This window comes from Acanthopagrus latus, chromosome 10 (genome assembly GCF_904848185.1).
Source record: "Acanthopagrus latus isolate v.2019 chromosome 10, fAcaLat1.1, whole genome shotgun sequence".
NCBI classification, from domain to species: Eukaryota; Metazoa; Chordata; class Actinopteri; order Spariformes; family Sparidae; genus Acanthopagrus; species Acanthopagrus latus.
The window spans coordinates 7,221,889-7,235,315 of NC_051048.1; the positions used below are offsets into that span (position 1 = coordinate 7,221,889).

General features: G+C 43.7%; 1 protein-coding gene and 1 non-coding gene across 3 annotated transcripts in view; both read right to left on the reverse strand.

Moving 5' to 3' along the window:
* The window catches only part of f13a1b (coagulation factor XIII, A1 polypeptide b), a 55,749-nt gene that overhangs the window by 2,222 nt on the left and 40,100 nt on the right, over positions 1 to 13,427 (reverse strand). The window contains exons 3-15 of one of the 2 annotated variants that reach the window (XM_037112391.1): positions 8,903 to 9,062; positions 5,245 to 5,468; positions 4,145 to 4,333; positions 3,549 to 3,797; positions 3,334 to 3,452; positions 3,145 to 3,252; positions 2,805 to 2,979; positions 2,430 to 2,568; positions 2,025 to 2,128; positions 1,760 to 1,848; positions 1,452 to 1,605; positions 330 to 605; positions 8 to 168 (exon numbers count right to left, since the gene is read on the reverse strand). In XM_037112391.1, coding sequence (XP_036968286.1) covers positions 8 to 168; positions 330 to 605; positions 1,452 to 1,605; positions 1,760 to 1,848; positions 2,025 to 2,128; positions 2,430 to 2,568; positions 2,805 to 2,979; positions 3,145 to 3,252; positions 3,334 to 3,452; positions 3,549 to 3,797; positions 4,145 to 4,333; positions 5,245 to 5,431 — 1,950 coding nt within the window. In that variant the 5' untranslated portion in view covers positions 5,432 to 5,468; positions 8,903 to 9,062. The remainder of the gene's footprint in view (positions 1 to 7; positions 169 to 329; positions 606 to 1,451; positions 1,606 to 1,759; positions 1,849 to 2,024; positions 2,129 to 2,429; positions 2,569 to 2,804; positions 2,980 to 3,144; positions 3,253 to 3,333; positions 3,453 to 3,548; positions 3,798 to 4,144; positions 4,334 to 5,244; positions 5,469 to 8,902; positions 9,063 to 13,427) is intronic. The other variant, XM_037112393.1, reaches the window with a different exon arrangement.
* LOC119027915 lies at positions 11,088 to 11,142 on the reverse strand. The gene has a single exon (XR_005077527.1). It is a non-coding gene; the product is annotated as a small nucleolar RNA SNORD58 (small nucleolar RNA).

Sequence of the window (13,427 nt, forward strand, 5' to 3'; positions counted from 1 at the left end):
GTCAGACCTCGACGGAGAGTTTGGGATTGTGCAGGGTGATGACTTTCATGGCGGTGACGATCTGGCCGGTCTCCTTGACCTTCCCAGTGGCAATAAAATTGAGGTTGGCCTGTTCCACTAGATGCTTCATGTAGTTCTTTGACTCGACCAGCACCACCTCCTTCACACCTGGAGAACACAAAGGTACAACACTGCTCTCTCTGACTTGGCCTTTTTTTTTTTTAATCCTCTTTCTTTTTTCATGATTCAAAGCACATTTTAGAAAAGTAAAAGTTTGAACGTTGTTGGTTGTTGAATTAACATGGTCGACGGAAAAACATCTTCCTCACTTTTGTTTGGGCCGATTGTCACTGTGGGATCCTGAAACAGGAACTCGGTGCTGGTGACTCCGGTGTAATACACCACGCTCCCGCTGACGTAGATGTCCACGATGCGGCGCTGATCGCTGCGGTTTATGAACTCCAGGCTCAGCTCGAAGTCGTTGCCCACGGTGACCTCCAGGGTGGGCAGGACCAAGTCCACGTCAGCATCAGGAGGGCTGGACTTCTCACGTTGACAGCCGAACTCTTCTGCTTTTTCCAGAACGGTCCGCTCCTCCTTGCTGCCTGGATTGGATGATTGATATGAACTGTTTTAGTGTTTTGTGTTTAGCTAATTGAGCTTAAATTTAATGCTCGTCTTTACTTGCCCATTATAGCAAGCTAGCTAGCCACTGATAAGCTAAGTGAGATAGCTATTGCCATGGAGACGGGCAGTCTTGTGTATGTTCTAAACACAGATACAAGTATGACAGGGTGAGTGCCGATTAAGATCAGATAGGATAAGATAAGAAAAGGGCTCTGAGGTAAGACAGGCCACAGCCATGAGTTTATAAATTCCTTCTGTAATCAGAGGGAAGGATTTTTCTGAAATGAGGCCCATAATCTGTCTGCATGCCAAGTTTGCGGTAATCAAAGCCCCGCAATTGGCCCGAGTACCCTGGTCTTTTTCCATGTGCCAACTTTGACCCAAACCAAGCCAAAACGATGCCAACTGGATGTGATTTACAAACCAAAAGGACCCAAGTCCCCACCCCTAAAACCTTGCCAAATCTGGCAGACACATCGGAGCACATGGCTGTTCCACTGGTGCCAGAATGCAGCCAGCTGGGCCAAACTCAGCCATCGTCATGCCAAATTAACTCTGAGCCTGGCATTGTTGCAGAGTATGAAAAACAAATGTGCTTAGCACTGTTTTATGGACTGCTTGTACGAGATAATCCATCACAGTAAAAATGAAGCCTTACAATGTGTCCCTGCCAAAGTGTTTTAACACTGTTGAACCAACAAAAATAAAAATAAAAATACAGTTGGAGAATGTCAAGCAACAATGGATAAACTGAGGCTGCAGCAGAGAAAATAGTTCTGCCCAATTCTCAAACACTATGATTTGCGTTGGATGCATTCACTAACCTTCAGGAAACTTGTACTGATCAGTGATGTCTCTGCGAGTCACGTCTCCTGGAGCTTTGGTCAAAACCATGCGGCCTATGTGAGTCTGGTTCACCTTGACCGGCTCCATGGTACCTTCCTTACTGCGGGAGTAAAACACCACATCGCTGTTGACCTGTGGAGAGAAAGACAGAGATCATCCAGAAACACCAGTGAGGAAATAACCTAAGATCATCTTTGGATAGGAGCCTGAACAGAGAAAATGAAATACTGCGTGAGTACTAGATTGTCCTGTAGGAGAAACACTGAAATGGCTCTTAAAGACTCACCTCAGCAAACACAAAGGCGGCATCAAATGGGTAGCACATCTGTCCATGTTTGATGGCCTGGACTGACGCAGGACCACATCTGTACATGCCTTGATAGATAAAGAGAGGAAGTATGGAGATAAATGTCAGTCCAGTGTATTTATATATTTATCCAAACGCAAAACACGAAACAGAGGTCCATTAACTGCATTGCATTTTTTAAATATAACGCAGGCTTGACATGTCTTTAAGAAATCTACATTTGTTTCATCACACTATTATTTACCATCGCTGGTCTCCTGCGGTGTTGCATCCACAACTTGCCAGCCTCCAAAGCCAGCTGGGAGGTCTGGTCTGGACATGTAGCACTCATTCCAGCAGTGATAGTTCCTGGCAATGACAGACATTATCTTATATATCATTAGAGAAATGAGTCTAAGAAAAGTCCTGTTTGTGCTTAATTAAACTTATGTGTGGCTAATCAAGGCCTTTAAATTGTCTCTCCTCCACAGTGGTAACCTTAGTATCGACTAACTGCTGCAGCCTATAGTGGATCTGAACCTCATAGCTTAACTAAGATTACTGGATTACTGGCTCTATGTAAAAATAACAACAATGGGGTCAGTTAAATCAAAAAGGTTACTTAACATGTCCAGCAAATGTGATGTTTTTTGGTCTGAAAATGTGTTACCAGACAGAATCTTTGGTGCGACTGCGGTCGATCCTGCCGTTGTCATGCAGGATGATGTCCGTTTTCAGGTTTCCATCATTGTCATGAGCAGAGTAGTAGTTGGTGACAACTCGCGATGGGATGCCCAGACAACGCAGGACTAGATGGACGAGCAATGGCAGAAATCATGAGTGAACAGACTCAAATAGAAGACACTCAACTCAACAGAGACAAAGTATTGGAGAATCAGCCATGATAAGAGATTAGAAACAAGAAAAGGTGCCTCTATACTTCCATTCATACCTCTCTGAGCAAAGGAATGAAAGGAAATTGGGCATTATGACATATTTGGAAGGGTTTTTCGTAAGTGTAACTGGTATTCGATCAAGATCTCACAGGTGTTGAACACGGCGGCGTAGACCCAGCACTGAGCGTAGCAGACAGGCATCTTGCTGGTGGCGTAGCTGAGCAGGATTTCAGTGCTACCAGTCCAGGAAGTTGGTGCCACCCCGTATGTGTAGTCGCCGGTCCAGTTCCCCACCAGCACGCCTTCATCATCGCGGGAGTTCAGCTGAGTGCGACAAAAAGCAGATCTTTGACAGGCATTCCCATGAAGAAGTGAGGTGCACCTTGGGTTCACTCATCAACCACTATGTTTCAGTTTTTGAAATGTGCTGTAGCTGTTATCATCATGTGGATGCCTCATGGAAAAAAACAACCATAAATACTCTCTCACCATAGCAGAGGCCTTTCTGGTCACCTTGATGGGGTCTCCTCTGTTAGTGATGGGCATGGCAGCCTTGTCCATGATATACAGACAGGCGTCCAGGACTCCATAGTTAAACTAGGCAGGGAAAAACTCAAGTAAAAAAAAAAGAAATCTTTGAAACTCAGTCTTGAAGTCTACGGTCGGTCACTCTACTACCTGTCCGTAGTTCCAGTCTCTTTCAGCGATGTCGTCATATGCACCGTGGTAGATGATCCCCATCTCATTCATCACGCACTCCTGCCTCTCAGTCTCATCATCCAGAAAGACGGCATCAGCTGAGGAACGACAGCAAGACATGTGGAGTTCATGCAGATGAAAGTGCGATGACATTTTTCAAAGAAGCTGTTTCTTATCAAGGAGCCTAAACCGACCTGATGCCCAGGGGTTGAAGAGGATGTAGAGGTTTCGGCTGTCGTCCTTTCTGGTCCTACGGATGCCAAAGGGAGTCACCACAGCGACGTACATGTGGTACTTCCCCACAATGCAGTCTGGTGTAGGAGTGATGCCCATGGTGACGGTATTCTCGGTGTTGTTTGTGATGCGGCCTGCCCAGGAGCTCTGACGCTCCTGGGTGGGGAAGACGGGAATATAGGTGCCTTTGCTGTACTGAGGACTGGCGCCTGGGTGAACAGGGAACATTGGCAGATTGTCATTAGCCCATGGTGCCATACATAGGTAAGTGTGCTAAATGTAAAACATCCCATGCTACGTGAACCTGCAGTTTAAAACTTTGGAGATTGTGTTTCTAAATATTACCTCCTGGAAGCCAATTTTCAACAACAAGCTACATTCATTTAAGACATAATTATATTTTTTATCCAATCTTGGCATCAACTAGCTTCCATACATGAAGAAGATGATCACTAGACAAAGGTGTGAATTTGACTGACCACTTGATCCAGAATCGAGTGAATTTAAGACAACTGCAAGGTGGCAAATATCACTTTTTAAGACCGTTTAGGCTCACCGATGACAAACTCCACAGCAAACTTGTCACTCGCAGGTTTGTAGGGACGGTTGAAGGTGATCTTGACCTGGAACTCTTGTCCTCGACGGACGATGAGAGAGTCAGAGTTGTAAAACTTGGTGTGGTGTTGAGTCTTGTTGATCTCATCCGGGCTCCGCATCATGTCCACGGCCAAGATGTCAAGATACTCTGAGGGGACAGAAATACAGCAGGATTCATTCAAAAACATGTGGATGGATATCTATGGGATTTTTATAGACGGGCTGCCTACTAAAAAAACAAATCAAAAACCTAAGTTATTTGAATGTGCAGTAAATCTCCCTACAACCACTTATTTTTGGCCGTTTCCCCACACTCCAAATTCCAGTCACTGCGTCATTGAAATTCCTGTCAGATATTGATATCTTCCACTGCGCAGCTCTTTGACAACATTACAGGGGGGGAGTGTGGCGACAAACTGCAGGAAGTCAGCAGAATTTATCCTGTCTGGACGTCATTCATGTGTCAGTCATGTGCAAGAACCTAACTGGAAACTGTGTCACTGTCGGGAATGAGACTTTATCTTTTTTTAACAAAGACGCACTCTGAGATCTGTCTCCTGCGCTTCAATTCTGCCATCATGAGAAACTAATTTTACATCTGACTTGGTATAAATAGGAGCATAAACGGAGTAGATTTAGGTTTAGATGTTCTACATCCAGAATTTTGCAAGATGCTGAGTTAGGAGAAACTTTATAAACTTTGTGTAATGCTATCTATTGCAAATTCTTAACTATTGGGTCCTTCTTGTAAATTTGTTATACATGAAGTTATTTCTTTCCTTGTGTCAAATGTGTCCAATACAGGAGCAGAGGAGAATATACAGAATATACAGCTCTGATTGGTCAGCTCTGACAGGCCTGAGCAGGCACCACCCACCGTGTTTGTGAATGGTTTGCAACTGGACTTAAGTCAGAGAAACTCATGGTTAGAAGTTCTGACGTGGTCTAAAAATACAAACTACAAATATCACGTTGAATAAAGTTGAAAACAGAAACGCATAAGAGATTTTCTGACTCCATCACATTTCTTTATAATGTTTATACAGTGTGATCTCTCACCAGTCAGAGGTGGGAATCCTCTGGGCCCCGGTGCACCAAAGGGCTCAAACTCAGGTACCTCCGTGGTGTCAGCGTTGGCGCTTGCGATGGGAACTGCGGTGCGGCCGCGGTTCGTCACCTTCGGAGGGGGTCCGGAGGGAACAGGGGGGGCAGGAGAGGGAGTCGGGGTGGTGCTTTGATCAGACATGGTGGTGATAGTTCAGGGTGGATGTTCTGTCGCAGGACTGGAGGAGGAGAGTGGAGGGAAAACAAAACACATTATTCCCTCATTAGACTGAAGAAATCTGAAATGACTTAATGACTTCAGATTTGAGAAAATATGCTCATTAAAGTTCGTCATGCATGCAGTATCTAGAGCTGAATTCCCATCATGCCGGGCGAGCTCTTCTCAAACCCATCTGCTTTACATCTGTGGAAAAACTGGACGCATGCTTGAGTGTGTGTGTGTGTGTGTGTGTTCTGTGTGTGAGAGGCAGAGTGTGTGTCCTTGTCCCCTTTATGAAAGAAGGGGAAGATTTTTAAAGCACGGGAAAATAGCCTGCGAGTGACGAAACACACATGGAAGTGGTCTCCGCGTGTGGTTGTGGGCTGGGTGCAGGGAAGTTTTCAGTCACTCCTCTCCCTGAAAGTTTCTGGTAAAGACAGACACTTTTGGGGCTTGGTGATTTATTTTCACTTCACAAATATTTTGTGTTTTTGTGGTCACAGAGAAACAAACACGATTTAAACAGAGCATTAATCATGGCTGTTAAAGAACAAATTTACTGCAGTGAGTAATTGAGTCACTCGTCGTCATCGAAACCACAGTTAGTCTTACTGCGGTCTTCTTTAATGTTATTGTTACATCATTTCACTGGTATGAATTTATTCTGAAGTGCATTGACTTTGACACATTTTATTGTCTATCATCTTGTTCCTTATACATCAAATGATTAACTCTGAAAATCTGATCAGATCCTTTTAATTGGCCCCTTTCCATCTCAGGAAGTTGGTAATAAAACTTCAATGCAATGGGTTCCTTCTGATTAGTTTAAGTTACATTCAAATATATATTCTCTGTCATCATTTATTAAAAACATGCTTTTCTCATCTTAAAACAAATTGCTTATGTGCACAGTAATGCTATCACTGTGTAGTCCTTTATTTATTCAGATTGTTATTTTTCTTTCTTTTGAATGAGTCTAATTGCAATCAAGCCCCAAACCTCAAAGCACTTAAGTCAATATTATGTACATTATGTTGACCGGACAAAACAGTTAATCTTAAGACTTCACCTTGAACATTTTCACTATTTCTTTGACACTTTATGGACCAAAAACTTAACTGAACGGCTGTGAGGAAAACTGATGGGAGTTCTACTTCATGGCTAACCAAAGTAATTAAAGGCCCGACTGACCACGAGCAAGTTCAAACTTATCCCTGGGCGTGAACACATAGAATTGATGTAAACAAAGTCCGTCAGTGTTTTCAGAATGACTCATAAAATCCACAAAACATGAAACAGCACTAAAATGACATCACCCCCTCGGTTCACGTGGGGTCTACCTGAAACCCGCTTCCAGACCCCGAAGGAGACGCAAAGTTAGCGGCATGACGATTACGTAAGCGTGCGGTCAGGCTGATCCGACCATTAAACACACAACAGCTGTTTACATACGATGCTGGCAGGCTGCGCAGAGTCTCAGGTTTGAGGTGCAAACACCTGGCCGAGAATAAGGCTGCTCACTGTTGCATAATGTGGGCGCGTAGCCAGGCAGGGTCTGTACGTTTGGGACGACGTTTGGCCGCATGAGTCATCGTTTAACACAGTGAGAGCTCTGTTTTCACTGTAACCACCATCAGCACTGATAGACAGGCTCATAACTACTGCAGACAGGCTGACACACAGACAGACAGACTGCAGCTGAGAAACTATAACCAGTTTCCTCAAGTGTACTTAAAGGAACATTATGTAACTTTTTCGCCTTAAAGAAACAACTTCAAGATCTCTTTGATGGTACAGTGTCTAGTAACAGGGTGAATGGTGTCTCTGTCTCAGCCACCCCGCCCACCTCCATCACTTTCTGCACAGTGTAACTTTATTGAGAGGAAGGATCACAGTGTTGCATACGTTTTCAACGTGATGAGTTTTGTTTGTAGTCAGCTCCGACATCACATCTGACAAACTGTTAAAGACCTGGGGGGCAAATCACACACATTTCTACACAATGTTGCTTTAAATATATTTTTTCATGCAAGTATTTGTATTATAGTCTCCTCTATACTTCAACTGCAGTTTGCAGTTTTTACTCTACTGCATTTACTTGTCTCACTTTTGAGATTTTCACTGAACTTGGTGAGTCTCACAGAAAAAACGTAGAGAAAAGTCATATATATATATTTAGATTTAGATTTTCTGTAACACACATACTCTTATTCTTATACTAAACAAACATATTGATCCCTACTTCTGTACGTTGGCCGAAGTGGGAGTCTGAGAGCAGGACCTTGACATTTTATTGAGTATTTTTTGCATTTGCATTTTCTATGACAGCACATAATAAATCCCATAAATCATACATCATATGTTTAATGATTAGTGCATTTCAGAGTAACTTTCGAGATTCATGTTGGATGAAGTCGTCATTAATGTATATGTAAGGTGGTGGAACAAGTATTTAGATCATTTATTCGGTCTGCCCACAGTTCTGTTTAAAAACGGTGAAGGGTACAAGTGTTGTAATACACAGGGGTCATTTTCACTGAATCATGTAATAATCATTGGGAGATTGTAACAAATAAAATGGTATAGAAGCAGTACATTAATGTAATAGTTGGTTAGAATTTAACTAAAGTGAGACAAGCAGTTAAGTAGCTCTAAGATAATTATAGTGGACTTGCACAATACAGAGTACAGTGTTTCCATTTGTAAACTTGAGGATAGAAGTCCAAACTGTACTCCTGTCCAGACGACTGAATATACATTTACTTGCTCCACAGGTCACACCACGTTATAACAGTGACCTAAAACACTCCCATGTCTGCGACACTTTGTGCACGCTCACACACACACACACACACACACACACACACACACACACACACACACACACACACACGTTTAACACAACTTTGGCAAATGCTGACATGGGAGAAAAAAAAACTCCACACAAGTTTAACAACATAACTGAGCCTCACCATAAAACTCCTGTGGAGCACACAACTCCAATTAAGAGGACAAAGATCTGCATGCATTTTCTAAATAACATGTACTTGAACAGTTGAAGAGGAAGGAGAGGAGTTAGATATTTCTTTTGTGTTTCTAATACAACTACTACTAATCTTACTACTGTATAAGTAAGATATGAAGGTAATAACCTCGATTATAAGGATGAGTGGAGATTACTCACTCAAGAATCACAATTTAGAAGAAAGAGTGTCAGTAATGTAATAATTCAGTCAAACTCCTCAAAGTTGCAAGTACAACAGGCTTTGTTCCGAGTTATTAAGAGTTTGTTTAACTAAATGATCTCACGATTACTCAACAACTGCAGAACGTCTTAAATTCATTTCAGATGTGTCATTAAAATCACCACCATCTTCACATCTGGAAGGTATAAACAAAACTTGGTTACCAACCTCCTGGGGAATATTTTGTAGATGTAAACCTGGGTCATACCTGTAGTGTCAGTCTGAATGCAGAGCGGTGGCACCTCAGATGATGTTGGAGTGAAGCTGCTGTCGGCTGGAGTCGGTCTGCTGCTGCTGCTGCTGCTGCTGCTCCGACTTCTGAGACTTCTGCTCCTGCTTAAATACCCTCAGGAGGTAGGAAGAGCCATCTGTGTGTGCGTTTGTGTGTGTGTGTGTGAGAGAGAGAGAGACCTTAGAGGGAAACAGTGTTGTGTAAGTGGTCAGTCCAACTTGGGAGCAGGATGTGGAATCTGCCGTCTCTGTACAACCCACAGCTGGATGGAGCTCAGAGAGATGAACTGATGTTTGAGCCCGGCAGCTGTCAGATGTTTGATCGACATGCAGCTTTGATGTTACCAGAAAACATAATTATTTATTTAAATTTTTTTTTTGTATTTTCTACTGTAATTTTACTAGCCATGCAAGCGATCCACCACTTTGCTCCAGACTGAATTATCTCCACAGGTATTTGAACAGACATTCACAGTCCCCCAGAATCAGATCATGTGATGCTGTGAATCCATCTCACCAGGCTTCATGCTCGGCACTTGTGGCCAATCGGCGTCCTTTGAGGAACTACTGGCAGCTACAGGTGCAGTTTATATGTGACGACCGCCAGAGAACCAGCTGGTAATCTGAAAATAACAATGACGACGTCTGAAAAGGTTGGCGTAGATGCTGCTGAAAGAAGAGCAGAGAAATTCAAGGTTTTTCCTGTTTGAAAAGATGTTTTCGCTCTTCTCTCACCCAGCGATTGGTTGGTTGAATGTAGCCTGCGATAGACAAAGCTAGACAGACAGCTTGTCCTCTCTGCTGCGCTGGATCTTTTTAAACGTTCCTGCGTTGTTCAGTTTCCAAGATGAGTCTATGCAACAGACCATCTGACACATCCGTCAGCTCAAAATTGTAACTTCTTTATTTGTGCAGCACCAACCTCATGCTGATCATTCTCGGTTGCACTTTAAAATGCTAATATGCTCAACTAAGATGGTGATCATGGTAAACAGTATAACTGCTTTACATGTAAGCATTTTACTGTACGCTCTTGTGAAAACAGGGCTTGCCACGACGCGTATTCTGTGTCACTTGGTACGGGTTACGTAATGTATTAATTTAGCATTGCTTATAAGGCCTGTTTGTCTTTTGCCGAAGTTGTAACAGTGCGTTGTTTGCTCCCAAGAAAAGCTCTGACTGATGTCTATTTCAAAACTGTTGCTTTTATTTTATTTCAGGGCTGATTAGAATATGTTTTAATTCCGTCTGTCCTGTTTCTAGCTGTCGTAGGTGTGGTCGGAGTGCCGGGGAGTCCACTCACTCCGCTGTGGTTTGTGGCATGTTTACCAGTGAGATGCTTTTTAATTTGAGGTGTTGGTTTTGGTTCATGTTCTCTTTACACAGGTAGGACACTCCCACTGCTCCACCGCTGGCTTCCCCGCTGTGGTGTGTTCCGTCCTCTTCCTCGCCTTTTGGGTTCTGTTATAAATAAAGGGGCGGCTCTGGAGGTTAAGCCACACCGACTGTTGTGGTCACTTCATTGCAGCCCGTGTGTCTCGGTTAATTTGGTCATTCCCGGCAGGTTATTTACAATTGGAGTTTCATTAATAAGTGATTGTTTGCTGGATCCTTGATGAAAGACTGGAAGAGACCCAGAATAGTACCTGGGTTTGATTTAGGATGGCCTAAAGTTGGCCTGTGGTAAACTGGAGCTGATTCTCAACCGAAAATAGTTTGTTTGCACATGTAATGTAACTACATTTCTGTTGTTTTTGTGCAGAGTGCAAATGGAGGACAGGAAGAGATTTATGATACATACTGATATCTGTGGTGGAACACAGGAAGCAATATCGGAAACTGTCACAATGTCGAATAATGCTTGTTTGCGCAGCGACCTCTTCATCCAAGGTAACGTTGTGGCTACTAGCTAACTGTTTCCTTACTTTATATGAGGTAAAGGTTACTGATTTGTTCTCTCCTTTGCTGGAGTTTGGACCACAATACGTAGCAACGGCAGCTAACTCTCCTCACGTCCGCTCTCCATCTGCATTTCACGCGTCATCTGAAACGACCCGTTGGCCCAAGTGTGCACTTCCACTTAAAAAGGCACCCTGTGCATATGTTTAAATGTTTCCCACAAACACATTGTGCACAGCGTTCGCCAGAGTTCCATCCAAATTTGTGCATCATCTTTCATCTTTTATCCAAAGGTGTCCTACGTGGTCATCACAGCAGAATTTGAGCATCATTTCAATGAATTTCCTCAACTCTCAAGCTGAAAGGACGCTCGAGCACAGATTTTCCTGAGACACATATCCTGCTTGTGAAGTGTGTTACAGTGTTATCTGTGTATTCTCTTCATGTCCCTGACATATTCTACAGATACACATGATGTGATGCAGGGAAACGCTGATATGATTATGCTACACCTCTTGCGTAGAACCACGCGCGTGTCCATCTGCGATCCCTAGATGAAGCGCCGCTGCAGGCTTGCGTGAGTTGCACTTCTCACGCAAGGCCGTATGTCTGCTCTAACCCATTTACATGGGTGCCGAAATGAAAGATATTATTCTCGAAGGATACCAATCCGACCGGTCTGCACAAGACCCCTTTAACTAATCTAGCAGAAAAGGCTGTATTTTGGGGTTGCTGGCTCGCAGCCAGATGTGCCAACAGCGAGCTGCAATCAGCTCAAATCTGGTTGTAGAAGTTCAGCAACAACTACTGCGTCCTCCTCTTCTGTAATACTTCAACATGTCTATATCACTTTAACTGTGAGCACTTCTGTTACACCATCCACTCCACCACTTCACTGTTCTCTCCCTCCTCAAGTACTTCCTCCGATACTACTGTTTTACTCACAACACCTCCTTCTGCTTTCACTCTAGTATGTTCGTACACAGTCTTATTTTCCACGCTGGCAGCGACACTGTGTTGAAGGGTATTAAAGAGCACGAAATGACTCCAGCGACTGTTGAAGTGTGGCTCGATCCACCACACTGCTTATGCACAAGATGTTTTTCATCCATTCGTTCAATCATCTGCTGCCACCGTGAGAAGGACTTTCCACCAGCGCTTCCCAAAAACACGGGCACAGAAAACAGTTTAAATTTATGTTTCGAGAAGCTTCATCGGCTGCCCGTTCACTTTGAAACTGATCGCAAGTCAGAGACAGGTGTGAGAGCAAAGCTAGAAACATCAGCAGCAGAATCAAATAACAGAGGGAGCGCCGAGCTGTATGTTTCTGGGTTTTCCTATTTCCACCACAAGCACTTATCATCTTGATTGACCAGTTAATTTCAGGGGCAAGCTAATCAGCAAATGCCATTGCAAATTTGTATGTTGCATTAAAAACTGGGAGCTTCAGCGTTGATGGTGGCATTTTCTGGGCTGTTTTTTATTCATGATATGGAGTCTTTTAGATGGCAGGAAGCCTCATGTTTGGAGGGAAGTGCTGCTGCTGCTGCTGCTGCTGCAGCGGGGTATCCAATAAAAAGTAATTCATTTGACATTTACAAAAAGCAGCACACATGTGAAAAGGCATCCATCATGGTAATATCCACCGAACACTTAAACAGACCTCAAAACAACTCTGCTCGGGTTAATGGCGCCAAATCAATACGGCTGATTCAGTCCTTTCCATAAACATGGTTTGTTTTTATTAACCCCGACGGGTGCTGAAGGAAAAGGTGAATCATAAAGGCTGTGATCTAATGCGTGTGTGAGTGTGTGTTTTCATGTGACTGGACTGGACGTGAGAACATGTACCATGTATGCAGCCAGGGACGTCACACAGCCACAGGGCGCAGTGACAGCAGGCAGCATGATGAAAGTATACTGGCGCTACACACAATACGACGACTGTTATAGAGGGATGAAAAATAGCTAATGTTTGCATAAAAGCACAAACTGCAAGGGAGACTGTGGAGATTGTGAGTAGCATTTTGCTTTAACCCCTTTTATTTACCGTTTATGAGCATTCGTTATGGTTTATAACACACTTTGTGTTAAGGTTATCACAAAAAGGGGCCTAAATGCGAGACACGATGAGGAAGGCTGGTACGACAACAAAAGGTGAGCTTTTATAACAAAGCTTAAAAGTCCACTAGTTAACACATGAAACACAGGTAAACAGGAAAAGGTGGGAAAAGGTACAAAGGGAGGAAGTGAGAAGCAAAACATGATGCGTGCTTAAAGGTTTAGTTTCAAAGTCAATTCCTGACCTTTGCAATCACATCACGCAATACGCTGTCGCAGCGTCTGACGGCACTGAGCTCTTCTCCGCAAATCATCTGCCCATTTCCAGCCTGATTCACCTGCAGCCACCCTCGCTGTGTCCCTGCCAATCCCAGTCACCTGCTCCTCTTTCCCCAATTATCCTCTCAGAATAAACAACAGCCCATTTCCACCCAACGGCCCTGCCAGATTGTCTATTGTGCCACCACAGCTGTAGCCTCCAGCTTCCAGCCTTTTGTCTGGATCCCTGCCCGCCGTTTGGACCGTTGCCCCGATCTGTGTGC